At 36.0% G+C, this 27,750-nt stretch overlaps 2 protein-coding genes across 49 annotated transcripts in view; one reads left to right on the forward strand and one right to left on the reverse strand.

Annotated features, from left to right (window-relative positions):
* Positions 1-27,750, reverse strand: part of LOC144984183 (uncharacterized) — a 49,340-nt gene that overhangs the window by 20,404 nt on the left and 1,186 nt on the right. Inside the window, exons 1-3 of one of the 3 annotated variants that reach the window (XM_078932273.1) lie at positions 27,530-27,623; positions 26,380-26,589; positions 14,243-14,376 (exon numbers count right to left, since the gene is read on the reverse strand). In XM_078932273.1, coding sequence (XP_078788399.1) covers positions 14,243-14,376; positions 26,380-26,564 — 319 coding nt within the window. In that variant the 5' untranslated portion in view covers positions 26,565-26,589; positions 27,530-27,623. Of the gene's footprint in view, positions 1-14,242; positions 14,377-26,379; positions 26,590-27,529; positions 27,624-27,750 lie in introns of those variants that run through there. The other 2 variants (XM_078932272.1, XR_013647885.1) reach the window with 2 other exon arrangements.
* The window catches only part of LOC101159771 (neurexin-1a), a 310,837-nt gene continuing 289,223 nt past the window's right edge, over positions 6,137-27,750 (forward strand). For 12 of the 46 annotated variants that reach the window (XM_078932228.1, XM_078932233.1, XM_078932254.1 and 9 more), the window contains exons 1-5: positions 6,186-6,673; positions 7,667-8,952; positions 23,176-23,193; positions 24,641-24,670; positions 25,765-25,812. In XM_078932228.1, coding sequence (XP_078788354.1) covers positions 8,241-8,952; positions 23,176-23,193; positions 24,641-24,670; positions 25,765-25,812 — 808 coding nt within the window. In that variant the 5' untranslated portion in view covers positions 6,186-6,673; positions 7,667-8,240. Of the gene's footprint in view, positions 6,674-7,666; positions 8,953-23,175; positions 23,194-24,640; positions 24,671-25,319; positions 25,332-25,764; positions 25,813-27,750 lie in introns of all 46 variants that reach the window. The other 34 variants (XM_078932244.1, XM_023963320.2, XM_023963327.2 and 31 more) reach the window with 18 other exon arrangements.

The following is a 27,750-nucleotide window of genomic DNA, read 5'->3' on the forward strand; positions in this document are numbered from 1 at the left end:
GAGATGTTTGGAAACCAATTTGTCAGCAATCTAGCTTGTGGCTGGGGAAAAAAAAAAAATCAGTATTTCATGTATTCAATGTCTAGAATTATTCTCAGTTAAACAAAATAATCAGAAAAACTTTAATGTTAAGTAATCATCTTGTCTGCTTTATATTATTCACAGCAAAACAGCCAATAAGCTGTAGAAGTGTCTTTTTCTTAATGTAATTTTAAACCTTTGGAACACAGAAAAGTATATAAATTTATCATTGAGTACACATTTTTTAAATCCTTGTTTTCAGTGAAAATACAAGACCCAGCGTAAATAAACTGGCTTTTACTATATTAAAATTACAACAATTCTTTGTTCTTATTTGTTTAATTTATTTATGTTGTTTTACAATCCTCTTGTTCTGTAGTTTGCATTTGTAGTGTTTTTAGACATCGATTAATATGAAAAAGCACTTTAATTCAGTCAGTTGATGTTGTGAAGATCAATACCAAAAAAGATTTTTGATTTATTGATTTGAACAGTTCTGAAGAAATAGTATTTCAGTACAGCATTTCAGCAACTAAACCTACATGTCTTGATTTTTGAAATTAAAAAGGTATAAATCAAACATCCTGGAGAGGCAACGATAAAATCTCTTCACACTGCAGTCCTGAAGCTCTGCTGTGTGAGATTCCTGATCACATGAGACACATAAGGCGACTTCTCTCAGCTGAACTGAGAGACTGATTGCACCTCAATTGGTCCTGACAGGAGCCTATAAAAATTCTGGTGCACGGCTTGCCTTGTGGACAAGATGTGCTTTAGACCAGCTCAGCTACTCTTTTAGTGAAAGCCTTGACAAAAAAAAAAAAAAAAGGTTTCATCTTGTGTTACATAATTTCCGTTCTGCATTTTTATGACTGTATTCACAGCAGATATCTCACAATCCAAAGAGAATATATGTTGTTTTATTTAAAAAGGTGTGTTTTTGCCGTTGTTTGCTCTGCATGTCACTGCAGTTTACAAAAACGGGGAGCTTGTAAATACAATATAAAATGCAGAGCAGATCTGATGGAATCATTTTAAATTAGATGACTGACAGAAAAGAGTCATACATAATTTGTCCGACCAAAGAACCTAAATCAAGTCAATATTATTCTTTTTTTTTTTTAATTATATTTTTTCAAACACACACACATATATATTAATATAAAATATATATATATATATATATATAATTTATTTTTATTTTTTTCAACTGAATGCAGCAAGAAAATAAATTTCCTCTTGAAGTAGCTTTAGAATAAAACTGCAACGCCAGTTTAGGCTGCAAGCTTTCAAAGAGCCCTCACTAGGTGCCACATTATGAGTGTGTGTTTGTCATGCTAATAGTATTTCATTTCAAATGATGTTTTTTTTCTACTTATGATAAATCTTGGTTTTCATCTTGTAAACTGAGCTAATGGAAGCATTGTATCCGATAAGATATGGTTTCCCAGCTTTCTCTCCCCTTACAGAGAACGTTTTTATTTTCTTAAAGGTTTATCGGATCCATTCAAGGACACAGAACACACCTCCTCAGAGGATCTGGACTTTAAAGGATGATCTGGAAGATGTTTCACTGCTCATCCAAGTAGCTTTTCCAGTTCTAAAGCTGATGGAAAGTTTAGGTTATTTATGTGCTGACTGCTTAAAAAGAGGTGTATGGTAAAAAAAAAAGATAAATACCTATTTGTCATGCTTGTAAATGCACTGACAATGATCCAGTGATGGCCTATGACTTGGTGAAGGTCTTGGTGTGGCTCAGAGGTGGTGGCACTTGTCAGTAGTTTATTGTTGGTGTGTGGTGGGTGTGAATGGGACTCTAGTCCCCTAGGGAAAGATGTCAAAACAGGATTGGGCATGGGAAATAGGAATAGAGAATGTTTCTCTACGTTGGATTTATTCCTCTTTCAAACCATATATTGTTTCTTTTCATAATTAGCTCTTCATCGTCTTCAGAGGAGAGTTCACTGTCATTCAGGTGCAAGTGTGGCCTGATGTCGTGACTCTTCTCTGCTGTCCGTTTTTGTGGAGAGATTATTTATTTTTCCCATTGTAGCCGAGAGCCCTCCTAAATGCACTGGAAGCTCTGTTCCCCTCTCAGTGTTTTCCCCTTTGAGGTGGATCAGTTATTGTCTCAGAGTGTTGCTGGGTCTAAATAAACAGGGATATCGAGTGTGCTGACAAGTTTTCTGACACAAAATGGAGGACAGCTTTGCTTGCTTCTCCTCATCTTTCCTGGATTCCACGCTGCAACATCTTCTTTTGGTGGCTAAATCCAGCTGGGGTACCTGCAGTTCTGGGGGGCAGAGTTATCGTCTTTTTATTACTCCTTCAGATTTTGTTGGTATTTTTTCTTCTGGGTGGTTTCCTTTTTCTGATCATTCGTATGTCTTATAGTCAAGCAGGTTGCAGGATTCAGACATGAGATTCTGATCAGTATATGTAGCTTTTTTTTCTCTCTACAGATCTGAGTTTAGAGTCATGTCAAAGAAAAGTTATGTCTTCGTCACATATGGGTGTTGTGGGATTATGGATTGTCCAGGCCCATGGAGTCGCATCTTAAGGGGAGCACATGTGTGTCTTGCAGTTCTCTTGAGGCTTTCACCAAGGGGTGGAAATGGGAATGTACCATTGTCGTGCATGTGGTATGTGCTTCATGAAGTATTTTGAAGGCTAATGGAAGTTACATGCACTTAGTGACATACAGGTGATGCTGCCCTGCGGTGCTCTTACACCACACTCTAGTTGTTAGTATGGTTTAGTATAGTATAATATTGTTCTTGGGGTTTTCCTAAGTGAACCTGATGTATTGGTCCACTGCACTGATGTGGCAAATACATTCCTCTACTTCCTGTTTCTTTCTTAAACTCATGTGTCATCTAAGTATCTTTACCAGTGTGAGGGGCCAGTTCCAGGGAAGGATTTCAGGGCACTGCTTTCTACTCCACACACAGATTGGCCACTTGGATGATTGACTCTGATGAGCAGCGAAACATCTCAATAACCTTTTAACGTCCACTTCCCTGAAGAACAGAATCCTGGGACGACATCAAATGGAAGACTGAGGATGTTCACAGACACCCTGCAAGGACACTTGATGAACTAATTTATTACACTAGGTCATCACTCAGATCCCCACCCATTTGTCTCTTCCATTCATGACTACAGCTTCAAGCTATTCCAGTGAGCAGTTTCTCTTTAACCTCAGCCTCTTAAATGGTGCAACTATATTTAAACCATTATTTATAAACTAGAATTATGCCCTGGGATGTGGTCTGACTTATCCAAAAAATACAGTATTCTGCATCTTATGGATGGTACTCTAAACATACTTGATACTGCCAGAACCTTCAGCTGAGCCATGCTGCAACAACAAACATGTACAGGAGTCCACTCGTGCCAGTGAACATCAAGCTTATAAAGTGTAAAACTCAATACAATATATTTTTTTTCAATAAAAAAAGAAATAATTAGCAAACCTTAACTTTCAAAACCTTTATCGTGTGTGATTCACTTGATTAGTTTCAGGATACAGAGTACATTAAAGTAACTATAATGGGCATGGTTTGTGTTACAGATTGCATCCTTCCTGCATTTGTCAGTGGAGTAATTGCTCCTTTTAGACATGGCTGTGTTAAAGATCATTAGCCAAGCCGTGCTGCTCGGGTCAACGCCATTAAACTTTCTTTAATCCACAACTGGAAATTACAACATTGCAGTTTAAAAGATGAATCATATAAACAAACAGTCATCACAAAGACCTCATGCAATGAGTCCTTGAATCAAAGATGTAGAAATAGACTTAGTTCTGAATGAAGATCTTTTAAAAAACATCCTCAACAGATGACTGATCAAAGCTTTCATAAAGGTCTCTCTCCGTCAGAATTGATGATGACCCTTGCTCACATGTTTTTTACATAATTATGTGGGTTTCTATGATATCCTGCAACACCTTGTCCCTTTTCAGCCAGAAATGAAATAGTTTGCTATTTTCTTACTCCTTCGAAAGTCTAAAATCTGCTCATTTGTCTTGTTTGTGGCTGAGATCAAAGGATTGTTTACTTACCATCTGGCAAAAGTAGCGTTACTTATGTTCCTATAACCAGATTGATCTGTCTGAGGCAAGTTGTTAATTGAATCTACCTACAGCATTATAAAGTCTTTTTAAAGTGAAATAAATCTATTTTATTGGATTTTATTTGGATCAAGTGACAGGGAGATCTTTTTTCTTCTTTATTAGCGTAAATACGGCCAAGTGCCATCACAGCAGACAACACACATGTGATGACAGCAAAAATGATCAGCCCACTACTGTCCAATGTGTGGAAACACTTTGAATTTTGCAAAGACATGTGACCATACAATGTGGTATAATGTTCCCTTTGTATTATTTTGAACTTAATGAAACTAAAATGTGAATGGATTTGCCATTAATTCTTGTTTACTTGTGTGTTTGTGCACATATATCATTTTTACTTGATTATTTTGCAAGAAATACAAGGAATCTGGAAAACTTCACCTGCACTGTTCAGTACCCTTGTTTCTATATCTGAGTCACACTTTTGGACAAAGCTGTTCTGGATTGATTTTAGGCCAGTGAATCGGATCGTTCAAAATGAACCAAAATTGACTATGAATCGTATTGACAAACAGAAATTATATGAATTGAATTCTTGTTAAAATGACTTGCAAATACTTTCTTTTCCATTTCTCATAGTGGGTTGTGCAGAGTAACCAGTTTTTATTTATATTTGTATGCTTACTTTGAAAAACAAAACCCAAGCAAAACTGAAATAGATACCAATGACAGCTAGTTCAGTAACAGTTATTGATGTTACATTTTTAAAGGCAGTACAGTCTGAATTACCTGAACTCTATAATATTAAATCCAGGTCAAGCAAAGGTCCCTTTTTATCTCCTTTCTTTTATTTGGCTAAAGAAAAGGTAGCAACTTCTATAAACTGTATTTCCATTTGAATTTTTAGATTTCTCCCACAGTCTAGAACCATGCACACCTGCAGAAGTGGTGCTTCTAACTTCCCTCTATGAGGGCACCTGTTTCACCTGTTCTTTTCTTTCTTCTTTTTTTTATAGAAGTATTTGATAGACCAAATTATTGCAGAGGGTGAACTCCATCTTTTACCTAACAGAATCAGCTACAGGAGCCTACTGATACTAAGAACCGTTAACATCATCCCCGTATGCACAAAGGAAGTATGATACTCCCAAGTTACTTAAAAGAATACATAAGCCTGCATTAGAAAAAAAGACTAATTTTTCAAAATAAACTCTAAAATACGTACATTCAGTGTTGCTGAAGGATAATAGACTATATAATTGTAACCACAGAGTGATGTAGTATTGGACTTGTGAATGATAAATAACCTAACCTAATAACCTGCTGGGCAGAAAAAAAGTAAATATTCTGGAGGTTATTCATTTTAAATTGTATGTTATATTAGAATGCTTATATTAGCATTGTCAACATTTTATACTTTGGAAAATTTTGGCTTCACTTCCAACAAAAAAACTTGCAGAAAGCTGAGCTTAAGTTACTTTTTATTACATGAACACCTTTTGTGGCCATTTATTTAAATGTTTTTTTCTATTATATGTGGGAAATTTGATTTTTGGATATTTATATAATCTGTTAACCCTGTTAAGAATGTTTGTTCCCATTTTAATTACAAATACAGTAATGTAACCTTTATTTTATTTTATATATTGATTACACTAAGTAAGATAAGTAGGATACGCTTCAAAATGGAGAATATATATATATATACACATTCACAAACATTTATTAGATTCTTAAATTTCAAAATGGCCAAGGTGACTCAGAACAGGAGGGGTAAAGCTCTCTATCATACTTAAATCCAGCAACAACTGACAGTTCTTTGCTCTGATTTTTAATTTGGTCTCACTAATGACTGTAAGGATGTATTGTATTGAAGAGCAAAAAAAAAAAATACTTTCTAATGTTGCACCCTCACTGCTTCATCCATATCTGTGTGTGCGTACATCAATGCAGCTTATTTTCCAAAAGTTGCTGTCCCATCATCTCTCGTGGATGCCTGCTGATAAAGGGAAAGGCGCTGTCCAAGGTACTGCATTCTGCCCCTCCCCGGTAGACAACCCGGAGAGACACGTGATCCGCGCGCTGTCTGTGGCTCCTCACAGTCACTGTATAAACTCAACAGGGAAACCAGATTGCGCCTCCTCTTCCACGAAGATAACTGGATTTTCGCCGTGCGCTTCCCGCTAACTCCATCCGACAGTCTCGTTTCCTCCGCATTTATGTTTGTTTTCAGATACATTTGGACGAGCAACATATTTCAGGTAATTTTTTTCTTTCTGCCACCGAGCCTGTGAGGTTTTTTCTTTTTTTTTTAAGTGGAGTAAGAGTGAAAGTGGACCTTTTTCTCTGCGCATTTGTCTCGGCTGATACTGTGATTCACTTGAAAGCATACCTTGATGTGTGGGATTCGCAAGAAGATCGGAAGCACAAGCAGCAGACCGAACATATGGAATGTGTTGATTAGAAGGAGCTTAGATCGAGGCTTGTAGTATAAAATTGCATTTTTCTTTCTTTCTTTTTTTTTGTCTCTGGTTTGCAACTATCTGGGGTCCCGTGGAAGTGGGTGCATCCGCAAAGGTAAAATGAACGCTATTTTAAAGAATTTAGTTGCGTGCAGAAGTGTTGCTGTAGCTGTCGCTGTAAAATTGGATTCTACTCTGTTTTTACATCTCATGCTGTGATATGTTCAGATCTTGCACATTATTGATGAGATGGTGGTAAAATCCAGGAAGAGGTGCTTTTATGCCGGAAGGAAGGACCATTATAATTTCATAGATAAACATGATACCAGTTTAAATGCCGTTATTTTTGCATGCATATTCTGCATGTTTTCACCAATAGCCTGGGGTTAAATGCATTACTTATTAAAGCTCATCTCTACGAGTCGACTGACATCATTAACACTTCCTCTTTGTCTTACTTGCAAACTCAGAGTAAGGATTTGAAATACGTTCTTTGAAATAAAAGCATTTATTTTGAAAGAGAAAAGTGCATTTTGTGGTCCAAACAAGTGAAAAATAATGAAGACGTGAGGCTCTAGAGTCTGATTTCACCCCAGAGGAGGAGCGACTGGTTCGTCCAGCACAAACCAACCATTGTGAATCAAATGACGCACTTTTTTCACGTTTGCTTCTCTGCTGAAGGCAGACCTGATAAAATAGCTGTAGATCTTATACCTAATATTAGGTTTGGAAATAAAATAAATAAAAACTATTTCCTTTATATTATTACTATTATTATTATTATTATTATTATTATTACTTTCCTTTCCCCCCTTTTTTTCAACACTATAGCATACCCATCATTATTTAAACCACTGTTTAAGTTGAGTGCTCCTCTACTTATCTCAACAAATATGATTGTCAAGTGCTTTCTGGAAAGTCCCTGCAATGTGATCACAGTTTAACCATACAGCTAGTATAACAAAGGACTGTAAGTGGCCAAATGGCTCAATTTATGGGATTAGGCTTATTCAGATTTTGATTGAAGCATTGGCCAGAGTGGATTTGTTAATGGGTATAGTGAAAGTACTAATGCTGTCTTACAATCTTTCTTTTTTTTTCTACACAGAAAGCATTGACACAGAGGATTGCCTTGAAACCCTTTCTTTCGCTTATCAGCAAGCATGGCATTTTACCCTTTTGCAACTGAGGAAGCAAAGTGAAAAGCCCAAGCCCAAAGCGAGGCTCCGAGTGACCTGGCACGGACACCAAGATTAAAACTGCCATTTCAACTACAGTGAAACGGTCTACAAACTAACCAGCATCAGAAAGAACTCTCCCATAATTGCATTCATTATAACAAGTGTGCCCAGTGGATATCCGGATCTGTGCATTTTTTCTAACTCAGCCATGGCAGAGAAGACCTCTGAACAGTTCAAATTGCTTTGGCGGGAAAAGTGAGAGATTTTTAAAGTGGGCTGGAGAGCATGAAGTAATGGTGTCAGTTCCAAAACATAAATGTTGGCTAAGACCACTAATGTGCAGATCTGTGATGATATTTAATCTCTTATCATGTGCCTGTTCAAACCTGTTTCTCCACATAGGCAGTCAGTCAACCCAACATTGCTTTTAGTCAGTCAAAGGTCTTAAGAAAATCCAGACTCTGTAACTTCCACAGTTTTTCGAGATTGTATCTGTACAGGATGGTTGTTAAAAAAGCTTATAGCGCTCAGATCATGTTGGCTGTGGTGCTTCTTTGCTGTTTGGCAGAAATAGGCACTTGTTTGGAGTTTACAGGTGCTGAGGGACAGTGGGCGAGGTTTCCAGTGTGGAATGCATGTTGTGAAAGTGAAATGAGCTTCAACATGAAGACAAAAAGCTCCCACGGGCTGCTAGTTTATTTCGACGATGAAGGATTTTGTGACTTTTTAGAACTTCTCATTCGAAACGGCAAACTCAGTCTCCGTTTCTCTATTTTTTGTGCTGAGCCTGCAACCGTCATATCTGACACGGCGGTCAACGATAGCCGATGGCACACTGTGACAATAAGGAGAAACTTTAAGAACACCACCCTGATGGTGGACAATGAGATAAAGTGGGTGGAGGTCATGTCAAAAAGGCGTGACATGACTGTTTTTAGCCATTTGTTCGTGGGTGGAATACCTCCGGAGCTACGCTCTGTGGCGCTGCGTCTGACATCGGCCGCCGTCAAAGATGAACCCCCCTTCGCTGGATGGATAACGGATGTGACGGTCAACAACACGGAGTGTGCAATCATCAACAGTGAGGGTGTCTTAATGGACATCTGTGGTACAGCCAACATGTGCCAAAATGGAGGAATCTGCAGTTTGATTGACAACGAACCAACGTGCGACTGCTCCCACACGGGCTTCCAAGGAAAGGACTGCAGTGAAGGTAAGGGGTCAATCACATTTGAAACAAACATTGAGCACATCATGGCCTTTTCTGTTGACATGAATTGAGCTTAAAAATTCAATTACTTTGTTCTCAGCACTATCCGTTGAAAGTAATGAATTCAAATCCTCTTTTTGGCTAACAACCTGTGTTTGTCTTCGTCTCACGATGTGTGCTATTGATCTGCATTACAGTTTTTTGTAGAGAATGAATCTCCTGCAAGGCCTCATTAGCAAAACATGCAGGTGTTCGCTGTCCCCAAAGGTGTCTTCCATTCCTGTCAAATGGCTCTGTGGGGATTGGTTGACCTATGAAACATCTCCAATGGGTTACCTCGAATGGAAGAGCAGGAATAATCATCTGAGTCAGATGGAGTAAACATGAGTGATATCACTGCAATTCCTGCAGTGGATTAGTAGTGATGGCAACAAAAAAAGAGCCTGGCGGCCATAGATACAGATGAGGTTTATGGATTAGTTATGAAGCATGATCCTTAAAATACCATTTTTCCTGCAGACATCTAGAAGGTCTGCTGTATGGAGTCATGAGTTTAAAAGGGTAATTTTATAGAAACGAAATGACTGAGAAAGAATAAGCAAGTGTAATGTGACAAATAGAAAACTTATGATACACCTTCGTATTTAAGATTTCCTGAAAATGTAGTAAAGAGGAAGGAAAAACAATAAGAAGCTATTTCATTGATTTTAAGTAATTAAACTGTATTACAAAAAATATATATACCAGCATAGGACCTTTTCTCAGAAAACATTGTAAGTGCTTGCTTTTGTTGATTGTAAAAGTGGGTTGGAAGAGAGGAGGTCCTGTACAGTTTCAGGTATTTTTTCACATTGAAGTCAACGTTGAGCATATCTGATTTACTTTTTTGGGATAATTTTAAGCATATCAATATTTCACTACCCCCTAAATAATTTACTACAGCAGTACAGCAGCCTGATGTAAAAAAAGGCCACTGTGGCCTCTATTTGCACACTGAGCTGAGCATTTTAAGCATGGCACACTCTGGGTTCGAACTGAACCTTGAGGAGCTTCCATGGAATTTGAGAGCAGCAGTCAGTCAGTGCGCCATTACATTGCCCCTGGTGAGTCTGGGCTCAACACTGGAGCCCGATCTTTTTGCAGTTTACACCAGATTTCTGTTTGTAGGCTTATTTTCACTCCTGTGAAGACATGCAGAAAAAAATTCACATTCTCTATTGTTTTGTCTTGTCTTGTCTTGACTTTATTCACCCATTCATACACTGATGGCAGCTCCGCTATCCAACACCTGCGAAAGCCTATAAAGGGGCCATGAGGTTCAGTGTCATGCTCAAGGACACTTCGACAAATAGGTGCACAGAGGGGATCCAAACCTGAGATCTTCCAATCAGAGGTCGACCGCTCTACTTCTGCACCATGATTAGTTTTAACAGGACAAATCAATTCTGGTTCTTCCACAAGAAAACCTTTTAACCAAGGTGTTCTTCCTGAACTTGAAAAACTATTAAACAGCAATTTTTTATTTTTTGTTTTGTTCTACTGGACATATTTCACCTAAACCTTTTTACAACAATAACCTTAAACTTGCATTAACTATTGATAAAAATCAATATTTTACAAAATTCTAAATATGGAAATCTATGAAATGATATACTTTTTACTATAAAATTACTTATTTCTGATAATATGAAACTACTGACAAACTTTTCTATGTTAGGTCTGTAGAAAAAGAAATGAAAAGACATTACTGTTCTATATGACATTTCTTTAGATGTTGATTATGGAAGATTTTTTGAGTCCTAATTCAAATAAATTTGCAATTCACAATTGAAAATTCAATTAGCAATTTGAAAAAAAAAATTTTTAAATGACAATTCAATGTGCAATTCAGGCTTGAAATATGAAAATACATTTTTAAATTTAAAATTCAATATTAAAATATACAATTCAATATGAAAATTAAAAAAAAAAAAATTCAAACAAAAGCAATTGCATTTAAAATTGTCACGCGTTTTTGATAACATAATTCAAACAACAAATGCATTTTGCAATTTATTCCTAAATATTTCATTTTGAAAATGCATTTTTGCAATTGATTATACAATAGTAAAACATAAGATTTTAATATATGGTTTGCCTAAAATTGAATTGATTTTGTTTTCATTAAAATTTCATTTTTTGGAAATTATTAAACTGAATTGTACATTTTAATATTGAATTCTAAATTGCAAAATGTATTTTTATATTCTAAGCCTGAATTGCAAATTGAATTGTCATTTAAAAAATGCATTTTCAAATTGCATGATCAAATTGCAAATTGAATCTTCAATTGAGAATTGCATATTATCCTTGATTATGATTAAAAAAAACGTCCACATTTGATAATTATCAGCACTATGCCTAAACATCACTGATGAGCAAAAAGACCACTGGTGAATGCTGCTGACAATTCTTCAAAGGCTTCTGTTCCATTAGCATTATTTATTTAAACAGTTCCACACTATTAAAAAGAAGCTGGCTGGGATGCAATTATATTGCTGTGAATGTTTTCTAAATGCAGAATTATGTACTCCGGCAAAAAGACTTGGGTAAGCCAGCCATATGGTACCATTGCCCTTTTCAAGAGCAAGCTGTCTACAGTCGACCAATGACCATTGACTGCATATGAGAACTAGACTGAGTGACCCCTCCCTCGTGGAGTTATAAACAGGAAGTACCCGCTGGCTCCAAGAGGCCAAAATCCCATGAACATCTAATGAGAAATTAACAGCTGTTACTATGTCATTCTATTTGGCAGAATAAAAGTTTTTGCTTTGTTAGCTTTTTTTTTTAACCATTTCTTGCTAATCCTATTTTTAATGACTTTTCTTCTGTAGTGCCAGCTGTTTAAGATCTAAACTGGCCAATCAGATGCCTCAATAACAGTATATATAAAACATTTGATTGACAAATTTGGTTCAGTGGTGAGCCTGCTTTTAAGTGGTAGGAGTGTTGACTTCCAACAAGCCCACTCCCAAATGGTGAGAGTGGTTACCATAGAAACATTAACTCACACCGACTTAGAGTTCAATTGATTGGAGTTGGAAGTAAAGCATTTCCTTTGGGTGACGTCACACTCACTCTGTCCAGTTCTCATTTACAGTCAATGATAATAACACCAACATTATATGCAGCAAAGATTCGTGTGTGTGTGTGTAAAAGTTTTTCATTGTCATGCTTTTTTGATTTACTATAGATAACAATACAGTAGAATCTATAAACAATAAAAAAAGAAAAAAAAAACTCTTACAAACAGTCCCAGTGTTTAAGGTCATAAATGTGATGCATTCATGAAAATGTCAGATTCCAAAGAAATCCTCCTTAAGGGAAAACAAATTTACCCAAATAAACCATAAATATTAGATCCAATGATTTTAGTTGAATAGTTTTAAGTTTACAGGCTATACCAAAAATTATCTGCATAAAAGTCAATTACAGTAAAATAACACAGAGTAGAGCCATACATTATTACAAGCAATGTAAACGTTAAATGTTGAATGTAAAATGTTGATGACAAAATAAGAAGTTGTAACTTTAAAATTGCAGTTGTTCACTGGTTTGATATATTTAAAATGTTTCTACAATTACACCTTTCTGTCCTGCTTGCAAGGGAAAGCAAGCTATCATGAAGTGCTGACGTGGACTTTTAAAGCTCTTAAGACTTCTGCAGGACTTCTAACAACCTCGCTTCTCCACATCATTTTAATAATGTGCACAGCAGGGTTGCGCTTTAGTATGCTAAACAATCTAAATGTGCTTTTGGCTTCAAAAATAGAAATACATATGCACTGATTTGACCTTTGCACTGAACTCTAATCTGATTGTGTGCTTGTAAATCTTTGCAAGCTCCAGGTGAATAATAAAACAAAAAGCATTTTAAAAGAAATAGCACCAGATTTCCTGTTTTTTCTGTTTTTTCGTATCTGCAAAATGCTTTTTCTTGACATCATAATTCACTGCCATCAACTGCAGTCAAAAACATTCAGACAGCATTTTAGGCTTAAGATGTCAGCCCACCTTTTAGACAAATTGCAGAAATAAAGTAAAAACCAAACAAAAACAAATTTGATTGTGAAGACATCAGGAACTGTTCTCATTTTCTTCAAGTGCACCTAATGCCTATTCAATCGAAGTTTAACACTTATCCTTCCATTAAATAATTTAAAAGCAGTTGTGTTACTTTGATCAGATGAAGGGATTATAGGATTTGCCAACAGACCTGTCAACACTACCCGGTCCACCAGCAAGCACTCCCATTACAATGACCCTGCATGTATGCACACACACTGAACACACACATACGAAAACAAATCCCTTTGATAAGCTCAAACAATTATTTAAATGCACTGGTTTATGATCAGAAAGTTTCCCAGAATCTCTCCCTTTGATTGCACTTTAGAGAAATAACATAGGCATTGTATAGCTCCGTGTTTTATCCTGATAAAATTCTTTTATCATGCATTAGTCAACCTTAAATCACTCCAGGTGAGAAAGTAGGACAGAGTACTGCTGCCCAGAATTTTTATTTGTCATTTTTCATGTTTGTGTGATCCAAATATCTGAATAGCTTGGGCTGTCACAGTTTAGCATCTGTCTGTGGCTTTAAGTCGTTGCTTTGCCTCTGTGACCTTGTGAAACAGCAAAACCCTAAGATAACTTGTGCTTTGCAGATAAGCTGATGCATGATATCCCGGCAACAGAAGGAGAAATATCACAACAGAGGTCGAATTTAAATCATAGTCATCAGCTGTGAAAACAAATTCTCTTTGAGCATAAAATAACAAAACAGATGTATGCGCTACTATATATTCAGAAAGGATTGACCTGCAATGTGAGAAACATCCATAGAATGTTCTCACTTCTTTTATGTTCCTAATGCATGCAGCCAACTAACATTTTAATTACTTATGTGTATGTTGTTTTTTTTTTACAAATTAATATTTTTTTTATTTAAAGAAACTTGATTTTACAACAAACAGAATAGCATTTAGCCTATCAGAAAAGTGAGGTAATCTAGTGTAATTTGATCTACGTACTCCTTAGTTATCAACTATAATTACAGGAAAAACAAAATAACGTTGACTTTATTTATTTCTAAAGTAAATATAAAGACTGACTTGGCTATTGGATCAAAAAACAACATAACTAATTTTTTGTTACTTTTTTTGGAGGGCAGGTGTCCTTATTATTACTTGTTAATTACTTTTTAATGTGTCACTAAAATAGCATCCAGTAATGCGGAGGATCTGCTCACATTTTTTAGTCGTCTTTCTCCATCGCAGTAGATGCAGGTGGTGCAGAGATGGGTGCCCACTGATGAGAGGCTGAGGATCCCCTCTGGGAAATGTAGGCAAACTGAGCCCCTCAGACGCTCTTGTACTCAACAATCTGGTAATAAACGAGGAAGACAAGGGTTGTTTAGACTACCAAAATGAGAGGATAATTAGTCCTAACTTGATTCTAGTTTTTGAAGAGGTTTAGAGGAAATGCTGCTTTGTTTGTGCCTGTTAACATGGAAGTGATGGGATTGAAGTCCTTTTAACTTTGTACATTTTCCTTGTGGTAAACACTCTCCGCACTAAATCCGCCATGTTTGGGACGCTGCTTTTCTTGTGGTTTGGTATTGAACTGGTTAAAACGCAATTTGGCTCCTTGAACTTTTATAAGAGCGGAAAGTCAGTGAAAGCAAATCAATCTCACGAGTGTGGCAGGTAATGATGATCAACTTTACGGATTTAAACAGGATTTATAAATAAATGCAGACTTTTAGGATAGTAGTTTCATTTTTATAACTCTGAGCTGATGTTTGTGAGAATGTGAAATGGATGAATGGCAAGGAAATTCGAAAATGTTACTTGAATAAATATATTGTTGAAGGACTATAGAATACAATACAATAGAATGGAATAGAATTCCTTCATTGTCACCCTCTTTATGAGATAATAAACCATCACCACAATCTGTGCAAAAAAGCAATATCTACATGATATAAACATGTAGGTTGTGTGCACACAATATGTTGAAAACGGTAATTAAGAAAAAATGCATAGTTCAGATAATAAATAAGAGAACAAGAGCCTGGTTCGCTGTTTTGTTACCATCATCTTGGTAGCAAAAGGGTTTCGATTTGTTTCATGTTCAACCATGTTTGGAGGATCTCTTTATCTGCCAAACTGCAAAAAAAAAAAAAGACATGCCTCCTAGAAATAAGAAAAAAACATTCTTAAAATTTGTGAACTTTTCTTTAAATTAGCGAAAAAAAAGAAAAGTAAAGAAAATCTGCCAGTGGGTTACGAAAAATGGTCTTACCAAGAAATCTTATTTTAAGAAAAAGATTATAGTCAATACGACATGTTTTCATGAACTAAATTATTTTGCTTTTGAAAAACTTTCCTGATAAAAATACTTTTTTTTGCAAAAACAGAAAATAAGACACTTAAAAAAAATGTTTTTCTTAAGATGCAGTTTTTGCAGTGTTCGTACTGGTTTCATATCCTTCTTCCCCGTTTAGATCTTACTCCCAGCTGATATAAATTAACTTTTGAAATAAGTCAAACAATCACAAAAACAATGATTAGTTGATGTTACATTTACATCTTCAGTTAACAACAATGACTTCATAATTTAGAGAAAATTCATCATGTTTATTTAAAATGTAGTTTACTCCAGGGATTCATTTGTCAAGCTAATCATGAAAAAAAAACACATTTTCATTAATGATCATAATTAAAGTACTTTGTTAAAATTTCAATTTTATTTGTATCTGTGGGAAGTGCACATAAAAAGCATCACTGCAAGGAGCCTGAATTAACCCAGCGACTATTTTTTAATCGGTTGTCCCAAGAAAACAGGTTAAAAACAACAATTAAAAACAATCATGAATCGATAAAAAGGATATACAATGAAAAAAATAATTATAAGACAATCAATTAAGAGATTGATAAAAATACACACGTTACAAAACACAAGATTAATTTAAACGACATAATTGCATAATTTAAAATGAAGTATGTTTGCTTCTTGTATGATTTCTTATGCCTGACTTATCTAACATGTCCAGAGTTTTACACTTATTTTTACATACGAGTTAACTTTCAGTCAGATGTAGTATACAGAAACAGTAAATCTTGCTATTAAATGTTCTTGAACACATCTGTCATGGTTTAACAAACCATGTGACTGCACTTTATCTCTGAATGTGCCATATTGTCCAGGGGCTCCCTGCAGCATTCACTCAAACAAAGCAGATTAAGAGTATGCCGTACTGCTGTCTCTCAGTCTAAAGACAGATATTAGAATCAAAAGATTAAAGGGGTTTTAGGGGGGATTTTTGACTTGTTAAGTACATTTGCTCCCAACTGTCAAAGGGTGTTTGTGAAATTCTTTGATACCAAACTCCTCCTTTAAAGGGAGTTGCCATGCAGCACAAACAAACACAAATATCTTTTTTTTTTCTTCTCTCTTTCACATCGTCACAAAAACTGAGCTTTAGAATGTATTTATTTTGGACCAGATGTAGCTAGCATAGAAAAAAACATGAATTGCATCTATAGGTAATTTAGTCTTAGACTGACTTAGAATGACGTTTTTATTTAAATGTCAAACTCTTCTGTGTAAAGTGTATTTCAATTCGTTGGTTTATTTATCATTGTTACATGTATGATGACATTTAAAGTGCTTTCAAGTCAGTGAATCATTCATTGAAAAAAAAACAATGATGAAGTCAATAAACACTGGATTATTCAGTCTTTAAAAACAAATAAAAAGTGCATCATTTGGTAAGTACAAATAAGAAACTACAACAAATAATTTAAAAGATTTTACAGTAGGAAAGTGTTAAAGACCCACCTTAATTACATTTCGAGCGATTTTAAAAAGCGTTCCAAGTGGTTTCTTAATTATGATTGTGCCGTTTTTGGCAAAAATCTAAAAGCCTGTTGTTCTCTAGGAGATAGTTTTTGCAGAAACAATGTGAAAATGTAAAGGAACTGTTGGCACAGAGTAACCCCGCCCCCTTTCACCTCCCCATTGCTGAGTGTGTGTGCCCCTGCTTTATACCAATTCAAATAAACATATACTCAGAAATGCAATTTTGAGCTACATTTTCTTTATACATATCCTTCATCATCAGAAAAAAATCACAAGGAAATGTAAAAATGACCAAAAACACAATTTTTCATCAGACTGAGTCTTTAAAAAAAAATTTAAGACCATATTGGGATCATTAAGGTTTGATTTTTGGTAAACATCAAGTGCAGCTGAAACAGTTAAAACATTACGTATTTAGTGATTAGTCATCTTAAAATTCAATCTACACTTTAAGAACAAAGTTTGTAAACTTTAATACTAATTTTAAATAAAAAAGATAAGGGATTCTAGAGAATATATACAAGTTTAATACTTAAAGGTTCTATCAAAGTCATACAATTAAATAATTATGCAAATAATAGGCAACTTATTTTTGAGTTTTCAGTGACCTTTTTTAACTGTTGTATTTGGTCATCGTGCAGCCTAGCACTCAGAGCTGAACTGCATTTAATTCCTAGGATGCATTCTAGTATTTTGTTATTTATTTTTTCTGGTTTAGCTGTAGTCACTTTTCAAAAAGATTAGCTGAATGAAAGTAAACAGCTGGAGACTCTGCAGCTTTCTTTAAGCAGCGGCTGTGGAAATTTGCATCTGACAAACATGTTAGAGGTTTATTACAACTCTAAAATATGCTGCAGGCATACCTAAACACCTGGGATTACCTAATTCTTCCACCAGTTGCAGTGCTTCTCAGACAGAATTCTCTTCACATCTGAATTGTTATCCCAGATATTGTCAGTCCTTGGATTAAAGTTATTAGAACCTCTGTGTAAGCTGCCATGATTATCCTCTTGGATCATTTCAAACCCAAAGATGTCAAAGAATGGAGAGGTCTCCAGGACATCTGCTCGTACAATCGTCCATGATTGGTCTGTGTCTCTCGAAAAATCTGGATTTGGCTCTAATGTTCCCAGACCATCTGTGCCGACAGAGTTGCAGCACAATAACAACAATTACAACTCTAAAAATGTATGTATGACGGACAAAATTAAATATGCATTTTACACTTTGTCCATTAAAATGCAACAATATAAAATAGTTTATTGTCTGGAAAAATATGTATAAATTTGCCGACATGTCTCATCTGATCCATTTTATGTGACTAATATTAGTGCTCTAAATCATGAACTTTTACTATAACAGGAGAGGAGCTGGTAAAATCCCTTCCCACGTGTCTAAAACAGTTTGGTACATTATTACTATAGCAATAAACTTGATCATGTTTTCCCTCAAAAGGCAACTTCTTTTTTTCTAACTCATTTTCTCGTTCATTGTGGAATATGATAACACATTTTTTGTCACTGAGCTCTATTAAAGTCACCCACTGGCATACTCTCCCATTTGGCAAGCGTAGTGCCAATGTGGCTATTTCGCAAAACGCTGGTATGAGGAGAAAATTTGCACTGGAAGCGTAAATTCAGCACAGATGAATTACTAACAGTAAGGAGAGTGGAAATTAGCCAGAATATAATTATCCGCAGCTGTGGTAACTATCAATTTCCATTTGAGTGGTTGGTCACGCAGACCGTTCCCCTCTTCTTCCTCCAGTCTCGCTCAAGGAGGATAATCAGAGAGACGGTGAGCTGTGCCACACTCCTCTGCTAGATAGATGCATTAAGTTAAGGTGATGACACAGAGAAAGGGGCCCTCACTCTCATTACTCTTCATTTCTTCAAATTATATTTATTAACAAATCCATTCTATGCTAGTTTAAACTTTTTAGTGCAAGGCTCACATTTTCTCCTTAAAGCACCTTAACAGTATTGCTAAACAAATGCAACTGTGCTACATACAGTACTGTAATGTATACCACCAGTTCTGTTATTTTTGGGTACACAGACAATTTAAAAAAATCTAGTTATTCAGATTGGGGTCAGAAAATTGAAAGGGATGTTATTTATATTGTTTGTGGAGTCATATAAAATAGTATAGTATTATAACATCTTTAAATTACAAAAGTTAAGCAACAATGTCAGCATAAAAAAAACAGGTTTTTAAGAAATTTAATTTGTAGAGTATTAAAAGGAAACTTTTTTCTATGAAAAAAAAACATCAATTTAACTGCAGTTATTAATTAGCAGTTTGTTTTGTTGCAACTATGAATTTTTTAGCAATTTTTTTATCAACAGTTTAAAAGTTGCAGAAGTTTTACTGCTGAATTCACACAATTACATCTTTTATTTCACTGAAAGTATTATTCTATTGATTTAGTCGTGAAAGTATTATTGGTTCAGAAGTCTTAACTATACGGAAACATTATTCCTCTTTTATGACTTACGGTATTTGCAATAATAAAAAAAAAGAAAGGTTTCTAAAACTAAATTCTGTACCAAAGATTTTTTTCCCCCCCAGCTGGTTGATAAATTAGATTATTTGTGTATTTATTAAAACTGTACACTACAAATTGATTACAGTTTTAAAACTTAAATGCAATTGCACAGTTTAAACTGAACTAAACTGAAATATGAAGACTGTTCTGTTTCTTTTAATGGTACTTGCAATGTCAAAAAAGTTATATAAGTATAACTATAGATATATAGGTATAATTTCAGAGCACATAACTTTAAATATCACTGCAACCTTTGAATTGTCTTGTGAATTCGTGACCAAAGAGCGATGTAAATGAGGTTAAGATTCTAAATATAAAATGATTGCTAAAATAAATTTAAGTAATTATTCAGAAATCACTGTAATTTTGGAGAAGATAAGATGGTTGATTTAAAAAAAAAAAAGAAGAAAAAAAAGTATGGGAACAAAAGTTTACCAAACCTGCGGCACAGCATTGCTTATGACATTAAGAGTTGAAGGCAAAAGGTTGATTCAGGCAGACAGGATCTTCTTGAACTGTCAAACGGCAGAGGAAAACGAACTACATCCATCGCTGTTGTGTCTACTGAACATGACACATGTTCCTTCATGTGAAATGTCACCCACAAACCCTTTGCTCTTGCCATGTCTCTTCAGCCAAATGCATCCAGACACAGTGCAGGACGTGTGTGCGACTTAATGGCATTTTGGCCAGCCGGCTGCCCGATAGTTGCTTATATGTTGAATAATAACAGAGGCAGTGTTGCTAGTTTTTCTGTCGACAGTGTGGTCTGTCACTTTGGCCTTGAACAGTTGTCACAGTTTTGAGTTCACAGTTTACAGGGCCAAGAATTTGTAGATGCAAAAGAAAATGTCTGCATGAGCCAAATTAAAAAAAAAAGAATTGATTTACAGATTTGTTTTTCATCCTTCTCCTTCCTGCCTTTGCATGCCAGATGCTTCATTCGACTTGAATAGTAATTGTATTCCATGAGCCATGAAGTGTGTGCATGATCAACAGCATAAGAACATCAGAGATGCAGATCGTCTGATAGACAGTTGAGTGCATTTTGGTGTAGTGTTACCAGCACAATGGTGCTGGGATCGCTTTGTCAAGGGGATTAAATGGATTTATAACTCTGGATTAGTATATAACCAGCTGGGTACATTTGTGAAAGGATGCGAGTGTGTGTGTGGGAGACAAAGAATGATAGGGGGATTGTTTTAATGGTTCCTGTCAGGTGTTATTGCTGTTAAGGAAAAGCTTATCTCTCTACAAACACAACCAAATAAAAACCTCATTTCTAGAAACCCCAATTATTTATGGAGTTTCAGTTTATGAGATTTACCCACGTATACTGGATATGGTTTGCATGTATGGCCACAGAGTGATATTTAGCGAATGATCCACATTTTAAAGACCCACTCTGATTGAAATAGTGTATTTGGTGTTTTTAACATGTTCTTGTTGCAATTTTTCTGGCGGAGGACATTTAATAAGAAAATTAAGCTTAGAATTGTATTCTTTGTTAATTCAAATTGTTAGGAATCAGAAGCAGATGAAAATATCGTTAGAAAAAGAGCTTAAAAATGCTCTCCTCCCTGGGATCTGCCTCAAAACTTTACGGCTGGATAGCTCCATTATTGCTCGCCATTCTTGTTGCAGCTGTAATGTTAGGTTGGAAGAAGTGAGGGGCTGTAAGCTAGTGGGAGTAAACAGAACGCTTTCAGTATTGGGAAAAGGGGGCGGGGCGGTCCGTGCACACAGTCCAGCCACAAATCTGAGGTGAATTTCTGATTAACTCTTACCGCTCCCCAGAAACTATGTCCCAAAAAACAACTGTTTTCTTCTTTTTATAATTTGGCTAAAAACTGAATAATAATAATAATAAGTATACCACAGGGATTAAAAAAGCTCAAAATTATTGGAGTGGGTCTTTAAACATATATTTAATGCATCTCCATCAAAAATTGACTTTTGATGCTTTTATGGCTTTAACGTTATGACAGGATTGCTGTGCATTGATGAACTTATACTAACCTGTGATTTAAAATAATAGTCTTGTGAAATATTCAAACAAATTAACCAACCCCTGTCTTTGTTTGTCAAGCAAATTTGTCAACATCTTTGGGGTCTTGACATCGGCAAATATTCCTTTCACGTTTTTCATTTGGTCGTTTTGCACCTGCCAGCTCCATGCGTGCCTTGTCAGAATGCTTTTCTCAGCAGCGTGCTTCTCATCATCAAGCAAGCTTATTTGAACATGTGCATGTTTGTGTTTTTTTTGTTTAGTTTTTTTTGACAAAAGAATCTCATTTATCTTTGCCCTGTTCATCGGGTTGGAAAGAACCCCTTCATGTGCACACATTCCTCTTGATCTAAATTACAAAAGGAAAACATCTCAGTTCTTCGGTGTGCACTTGCAAGTGTGTTGCTTTCTTAAGGGGTTTGGATAAATGAGGAATTACTGTGTTTATGATACATTTGAACAACTATTCGACACTATAGGATCACAGTGAGATATTACCATAAAACTCACTAAATAGGTTATGTACCTTAAAATAAGGGTAGTGTTTTGTGCTTTTTGATGGTTTGGAATGATTCTGAGCATGGCGTCTGATTTCAAAGTGGAACCAGTGGTGATGGTAAGTTTTTTGGGGAAAAAGAAAAAAGAAATCCTGTATGTCTGGGCAAAAAGCTTTTATGAAGAGGTAGGAGGTTATTTTTGGTGAAAAATCTTTTTTTTTTTTGTCCCCATGTGATTGCATGTGTGTACTGGCTGACATAAGTGGAGCATCTTTTAGAGGCACACAGAAACTAAGGATTGCATGCTGCCATCATGCCTTTAATTCTTTCATTTTAAACTTTAATTAAGTGTTTTTTGAAATGTTTTATAAGCATATCCTGCATGTCCTTAATTCATGTTTGCTTATTTACCACCTAACTGCTAAGGAAAAGAGCTTCCACAACCTTTCTGTATTTATTAATTTTTAACAAGTAAGTTGAATTATTAATGGTTGCATGGTGTGTATCATACCTGTATGTAACCCCAGACAATGTCATTTTTATCCCACTTTTTCTTTTTTTTTTCTCTCAGCACCACAGACTTCACACAGTGTCGTTCTCACTTCCACAAATAAATCACTTTGTCTGCACAAATGACCATTAGGGCGGTTTCATATAGGCGATGTCCTTTTGCATTGCCAGTGTATGCTCACTGGGCATTGCCTCCAGTGACTGAATCACCTGAATGGATTTTTCCTGTAACGTGAGAGCCCACGGCCCGCTCTGAACCATTAGAGGTGTTGCTTTATCACAGCCAACTCTATTTATTTGGGAGATTTTCTCTTGCGGTCCATTTTATCAGACAAAACAGCTTTTCACTGAAGAAAGAAACAGTTGAGTCAAACCTTCTTTTATGCAAAGAAAACAAAAAGAGAACAATTTTAGATTCAGTGAGCCTAAATAAACTATCCTTACATCATAAGAGGCTGTTTATGTCTTAAAATTAGCTTATTCATGCAGTTTAAGGCTTTTTTGAGATGATTAAGCACCAATTTAACTAATATGCATATGAGATGGTTTCATCCCTGATCAATTTATAACCTTAACAAGTAGATGGGTAATAATTCAAAGGCCTGTGTATAAACCAGCATTTCCTCTGCAAGAGTTACAACTTGCATGTGATATCTGAAGCCTTGCATGGCAACAACATGCAACGGCCAGTATCAGTCTGCATGCTGCTTAATGAATATCTTCCTCTTTCTCTTTTTACGTGTCTGTGCTTCCAGAAGACAACTATACTGAAGGTGGGTGCTCATTCCTTTTTCCCATTTGTTTTTCAAAGAAATGTTTTGGCTATTATTGGAGTTTTTGTGTGTGTGTGTACAAGAAGGCTTCCTAAAACATGAGGATAAATATTTTAGGATGGTATTTTTGCTGACTGGAGGGGTAAGTGTTATGTTGTTTAGTTATTTTAAAGACCAAAACTTTACTTTTTTGTGAAATAAACAGCCCAGCCAAAGATGTATCTTCATTTTTATTATGTGTATTTGGAAATAATTACAAATTCTGTAGAGATCGGAACAAATTTTGCTCATTAAAGTTTTTTTCTTTGAAAAAAGACAAAAAAATCTTCTTTTTAGGTGGTTTTTGTGTTTTTACTTAACAAGAACAATGTTTGTCTGATTCTGTGGGACTAAAAATTCATGTGCAATGGGAAGTTATCAACATCACGACTTCAGGTTGTGCAATGCGCAAAAGATGTCATAAACCGCGATATGGGCTGGCCAACCCTGGTCCTCAAAAGCCACAATCCTGCCTCCTTTCCAGCTCTCCTTGACCACCATTTCTGCTGATTGGCGGACTCAAGTGATTCCACATCCTGATTGACTGAACACACCTGGTTTAGGTATTTAGCATCAAGCAGTACAGGGAGAGTTGGAAACCAGGCTGGATTGAGGCTCTTGAGAACCAGGGTTGGCCAGCCCTATGAGAAATCTTTTTTTTTTTTTTTTAAAAGCCCAAGCACCAACGTTTTCCCAGTACTACCAATTATCTGCCAGAAAGGTGGATCCCTGTTCTTTGGTGTGATTCCTGACATACAAGTTCTTACCTGTCTCATATTAAGATGACATGCAGTAAAATTTATGTTGACTTTTACTTAAATAAATGGAAATGACATTAGTTGTTTTTTTGCCATTTGTTCACGGACCATAAGTCATATCGTCGTCACAATATTGATCACTAATATCACACATTGCAGGTTTTCCTGATATTTTGCAGACATAGGCACATATGGAGATCTCAAGATTTAAAAATATATGTATAGTTTTGTTGCCCTTTAAAATGTCAACTCCTTTTTTAGCATCCTGAAACTTATACCTTTGGCTATTTGCAAGGAAATTTGAAATTGTTCAAATACTTGAAAACAAAGGGTTGGGGGTGGAGCCTCAACTTGACTGTCATTTAGGGTGGTAATCTCAGATTCAGTTGGTCAACCTGAATTGCAGTTTCTGAATGGTGCATAGTAAGTTGCTGATGACGCATTGCAACCCACTTTGGTGGAGGGAATGCTCATCTTCGAAAACCCTGTTTGTACACCCTCCTCTCACTCTCCGTCCCACTTTTCCCTTCTCCCAACACTCCTCATGTGACACAGACATCCACTCTGCAGAAGATACCAGCATGTCTCTGACAGACTCTCTCCCCATTATCCCTTGTTCTCTGCTGACTGTGCTTTTATTCTCCTTAAAGGTCTGGCACACCTGATGATGGGCGACCAAGGTATGGGCTCAGTTTTTTCCCAACAGTCATCCCTCCATTGTTCCCTTTGCTCCCATTGTGCTTGGAAATGACTGCTATGTACAGTAGGCCTAAAGCTTCAGATGTGTTGTCAGTTCACCTCCTCTTTTTATTATTTTATTTTTTTTGGTTGAGCTTGTTGGCTTTAAGATTCCTTCAACCATTCTCTGTTTTGTGACAAGATTTTTAAGCACATGTGCATTTTAATCCATTTTCTCTGAGATAGTCATGTTATTTTGAACATTTGTTATTAATACGATGCAAACAAAGGGACAGTTGGGTTAGCACAGTTTGCCTGCAAAGTACGGTGTAATGCAAACATATTTAAGCATTTTAAGCTGATTTAACATCCCTGATGCATGTTACAAGCTTTTGAACAGACTGCTTGTTCATCTCATCTTCATGTTTTCAGTTTATTTTGAATTTCCAGAACAGAGACAGGATGTTTTTTTTTCTCCCCATTGCACTGTGTTGTTGCTGCTATAATTATATTAGCACATAAATGTAGCAATCAACCCTCTCTCCTTTGACATGTGTCCTTCTCCATGACACTTATTGGTGTTTCCTCTCCTTTTGTTTCCCCCCTTTGTGTGGGATCTGCTTTCTTCATGGAACATTTCACCAATTATAGATAGAATTAAAGGTACAACCCTTTTTTTATTGTCTTACTTTACTGAACTTTGTGGCTGTGGCATTATATACTAATACTCAATCATGTATATAAAGCCACAGCTTATTTTCTTTAAATGATCCCTTCTGAACATATAAAATCAAGGGTTTTTAAGGTAGGTGCTGTTCTCGGTTTACACTGACACTTGAGCTACCTGCTCCGCTCTGCTGCTTGCATGGGAATATAATAAATCCACATGGGCACAGGAACACAAACTCTACCCCTCCCGCTTCAGCAGCCTCTAGAGACGGCCTTTCTTTTTTATTATTTAAAATATGGGTTTCGAGGTTGAGTGTGAGGTTTGACCATTGTGTTGTTGGCCTCCCATCCCGGCTGTGCTCCTCACCTCTTCTCCCCATGGGGTAAGTGGACTTCTGATTTTTTCCCATTTAACTCTCCTCCTCAGGACAAAGAGGGGAAGCTTGGCTTCTAAGGTCCCTACTGAGCACACCAGGTAAAACGTATTCTTATTTGCTCCCCATGTCTGTTATCTTAGTTACTTTTCTTTTAATAATTCTTGCTGTGAAGCATGAATGCTCAAACTTTTTTAATTCTTAAACCATCGATGCAATGGAGCTAAACAAAATAAAAAAATGTTACTTGATTTTTTTTTTACTTATTTTTTGCTTTTAACCTGAGGTTTACAGTGTCAGTAGTGTTAGTAAAAAGTTCTAAATATTGTGTGATTTTAAATGCCTTGAATATGAAACACCACCTTAACAGGTAAGTTCATAAATGAATCAATCATCAAAAATTACAAATATATATACTTTTTTTGTCTTTATGTTATCAAATGTTTTACTAAAATAAGCTTTATGGTCATTTTATGGTTACTGCAAGATCCCACATTTAGGATCCCACATGGACGGTGTGGATAATGCTCACTAATTTAGAAAACAAACAAACAAAACAAAAAAATAAGCGACAACAGTTGTGAAAAGTTACTCTGGTGTGTTGAGAAGAGATTATGAAAGACGATATATGATTTTCTATATACCTTATTCGCATGTGTATTACTCACCTTTGAAGTGTATGTGTATAAGGGTACACAGAGGACTTTCCGTTTTTAGCTGCATTCCAGATGCATTTTGCCACTTCAACAGACTCTCTAAGGGTTATGGGCATCAAGGAGCTCCCTGAAGGACGACACAACTTCAAGGGCTCTTTCACTGATTCCATTTGTTCTGCAGATAGATGCGATGCCATAGCAGACAGACTCTGGGTAGTAGACCTGAAATAAAAGAAAAAGGAAATCACAATAAACTGCATGGTACCTATTCAGTCTCTCTCTTCAGACAATAATATTAAAAATATAATTGGATAGCTTCAATAGTAAATTCTGGTGGTGGTGTGTATCAACCTTCACCTTCCACTAAACTATTTAGACTACTTAGGTGAGTCCACGCTGCAACAAATACAAGTAAATGCAGTTCTAAATTATAAACAACCTCACAAAAATCCCTCAGTACTGCTTGAGATAAATGGGTCTGCATGTTGGTTACCGGAGGGCACCATAAAATGGCCTTAAAGCTTCAATACATTTTACATGCTTACACACACAAACACACCACTCACAATTTAATTTTCTAAAGACTTGCCAAATTCATATTTTGTGATAAGATAATGAATTTTTGGGGGGAATTTCCTCATGCACATTTGCAAAATGTCGCGGAAATCAAGTCACTTTTAAAAGGTAAGTTCAAAGGTTGTGGTTACGTTTTTGGAAAACGGGAGCAACTATTTGCTTATCAGAGGTTTGGTGGATTTTAAAGCCACTCAATTGTTTTTTTTTTGTTTTTTCTCTGTCTCGATAGCAGTACAACATGTTCGGTGGTTGGCTTTGGGCAAAATAGGTAGATATTGGTTCTTTTTTTGGGTTCACTCAATGGTATTGATGAGACTGATGGGTAAGAGCATGCATTATTTAAACTCAACCCCCTATTAGTTGAGTGTTTGCATAATGACTGAACTTCTTTATGTATCAACTTACTGTGGAGTCATAGACACACATACTGTTAAAATAGAGCCTTTGTTGTATGTTTTAAGCTATTGTTAAAAAAATATATATATTTAGCCCACCCCTCTGCTCAGCTCAAGTTGACCACTTTATGGTAAATCCTCTGATTTACGAAAGCGCTCTCTGATGTACTGTATATGCGTGTTGCTGTCACCTGGTTCAGTATTAGTAAAGTCTTGAGTCCTCGTTCTCATTTAGCTCTTGAGAGCACAGCGAACGTTGGGATCAGTCATAATACCCTTGGCACTGAAATCGCATGGGTATTTAATTACTATCATCACAATAAACTACCACACGCAGCCTTAGAGAGGATGCAGGCAGGCTTACTGGTAAAACAGTTAGGGGTTGAATTTTATACTTTATAATGTGATTGCT

This window comes from Oryzias latipes, chromosome 15, assembly GCF_053564925.1.
Source record: "Oryzias latipes strain Hd-rR chromosome 15, Olatipes_Hd-rR_3.1".
Lineage (NCBI taxonomy): Eukaryota > Metazoa > Chordata > Actinopteri > Beloniformes > Adrianichthyidae > Oryzias > Oryzias latipes.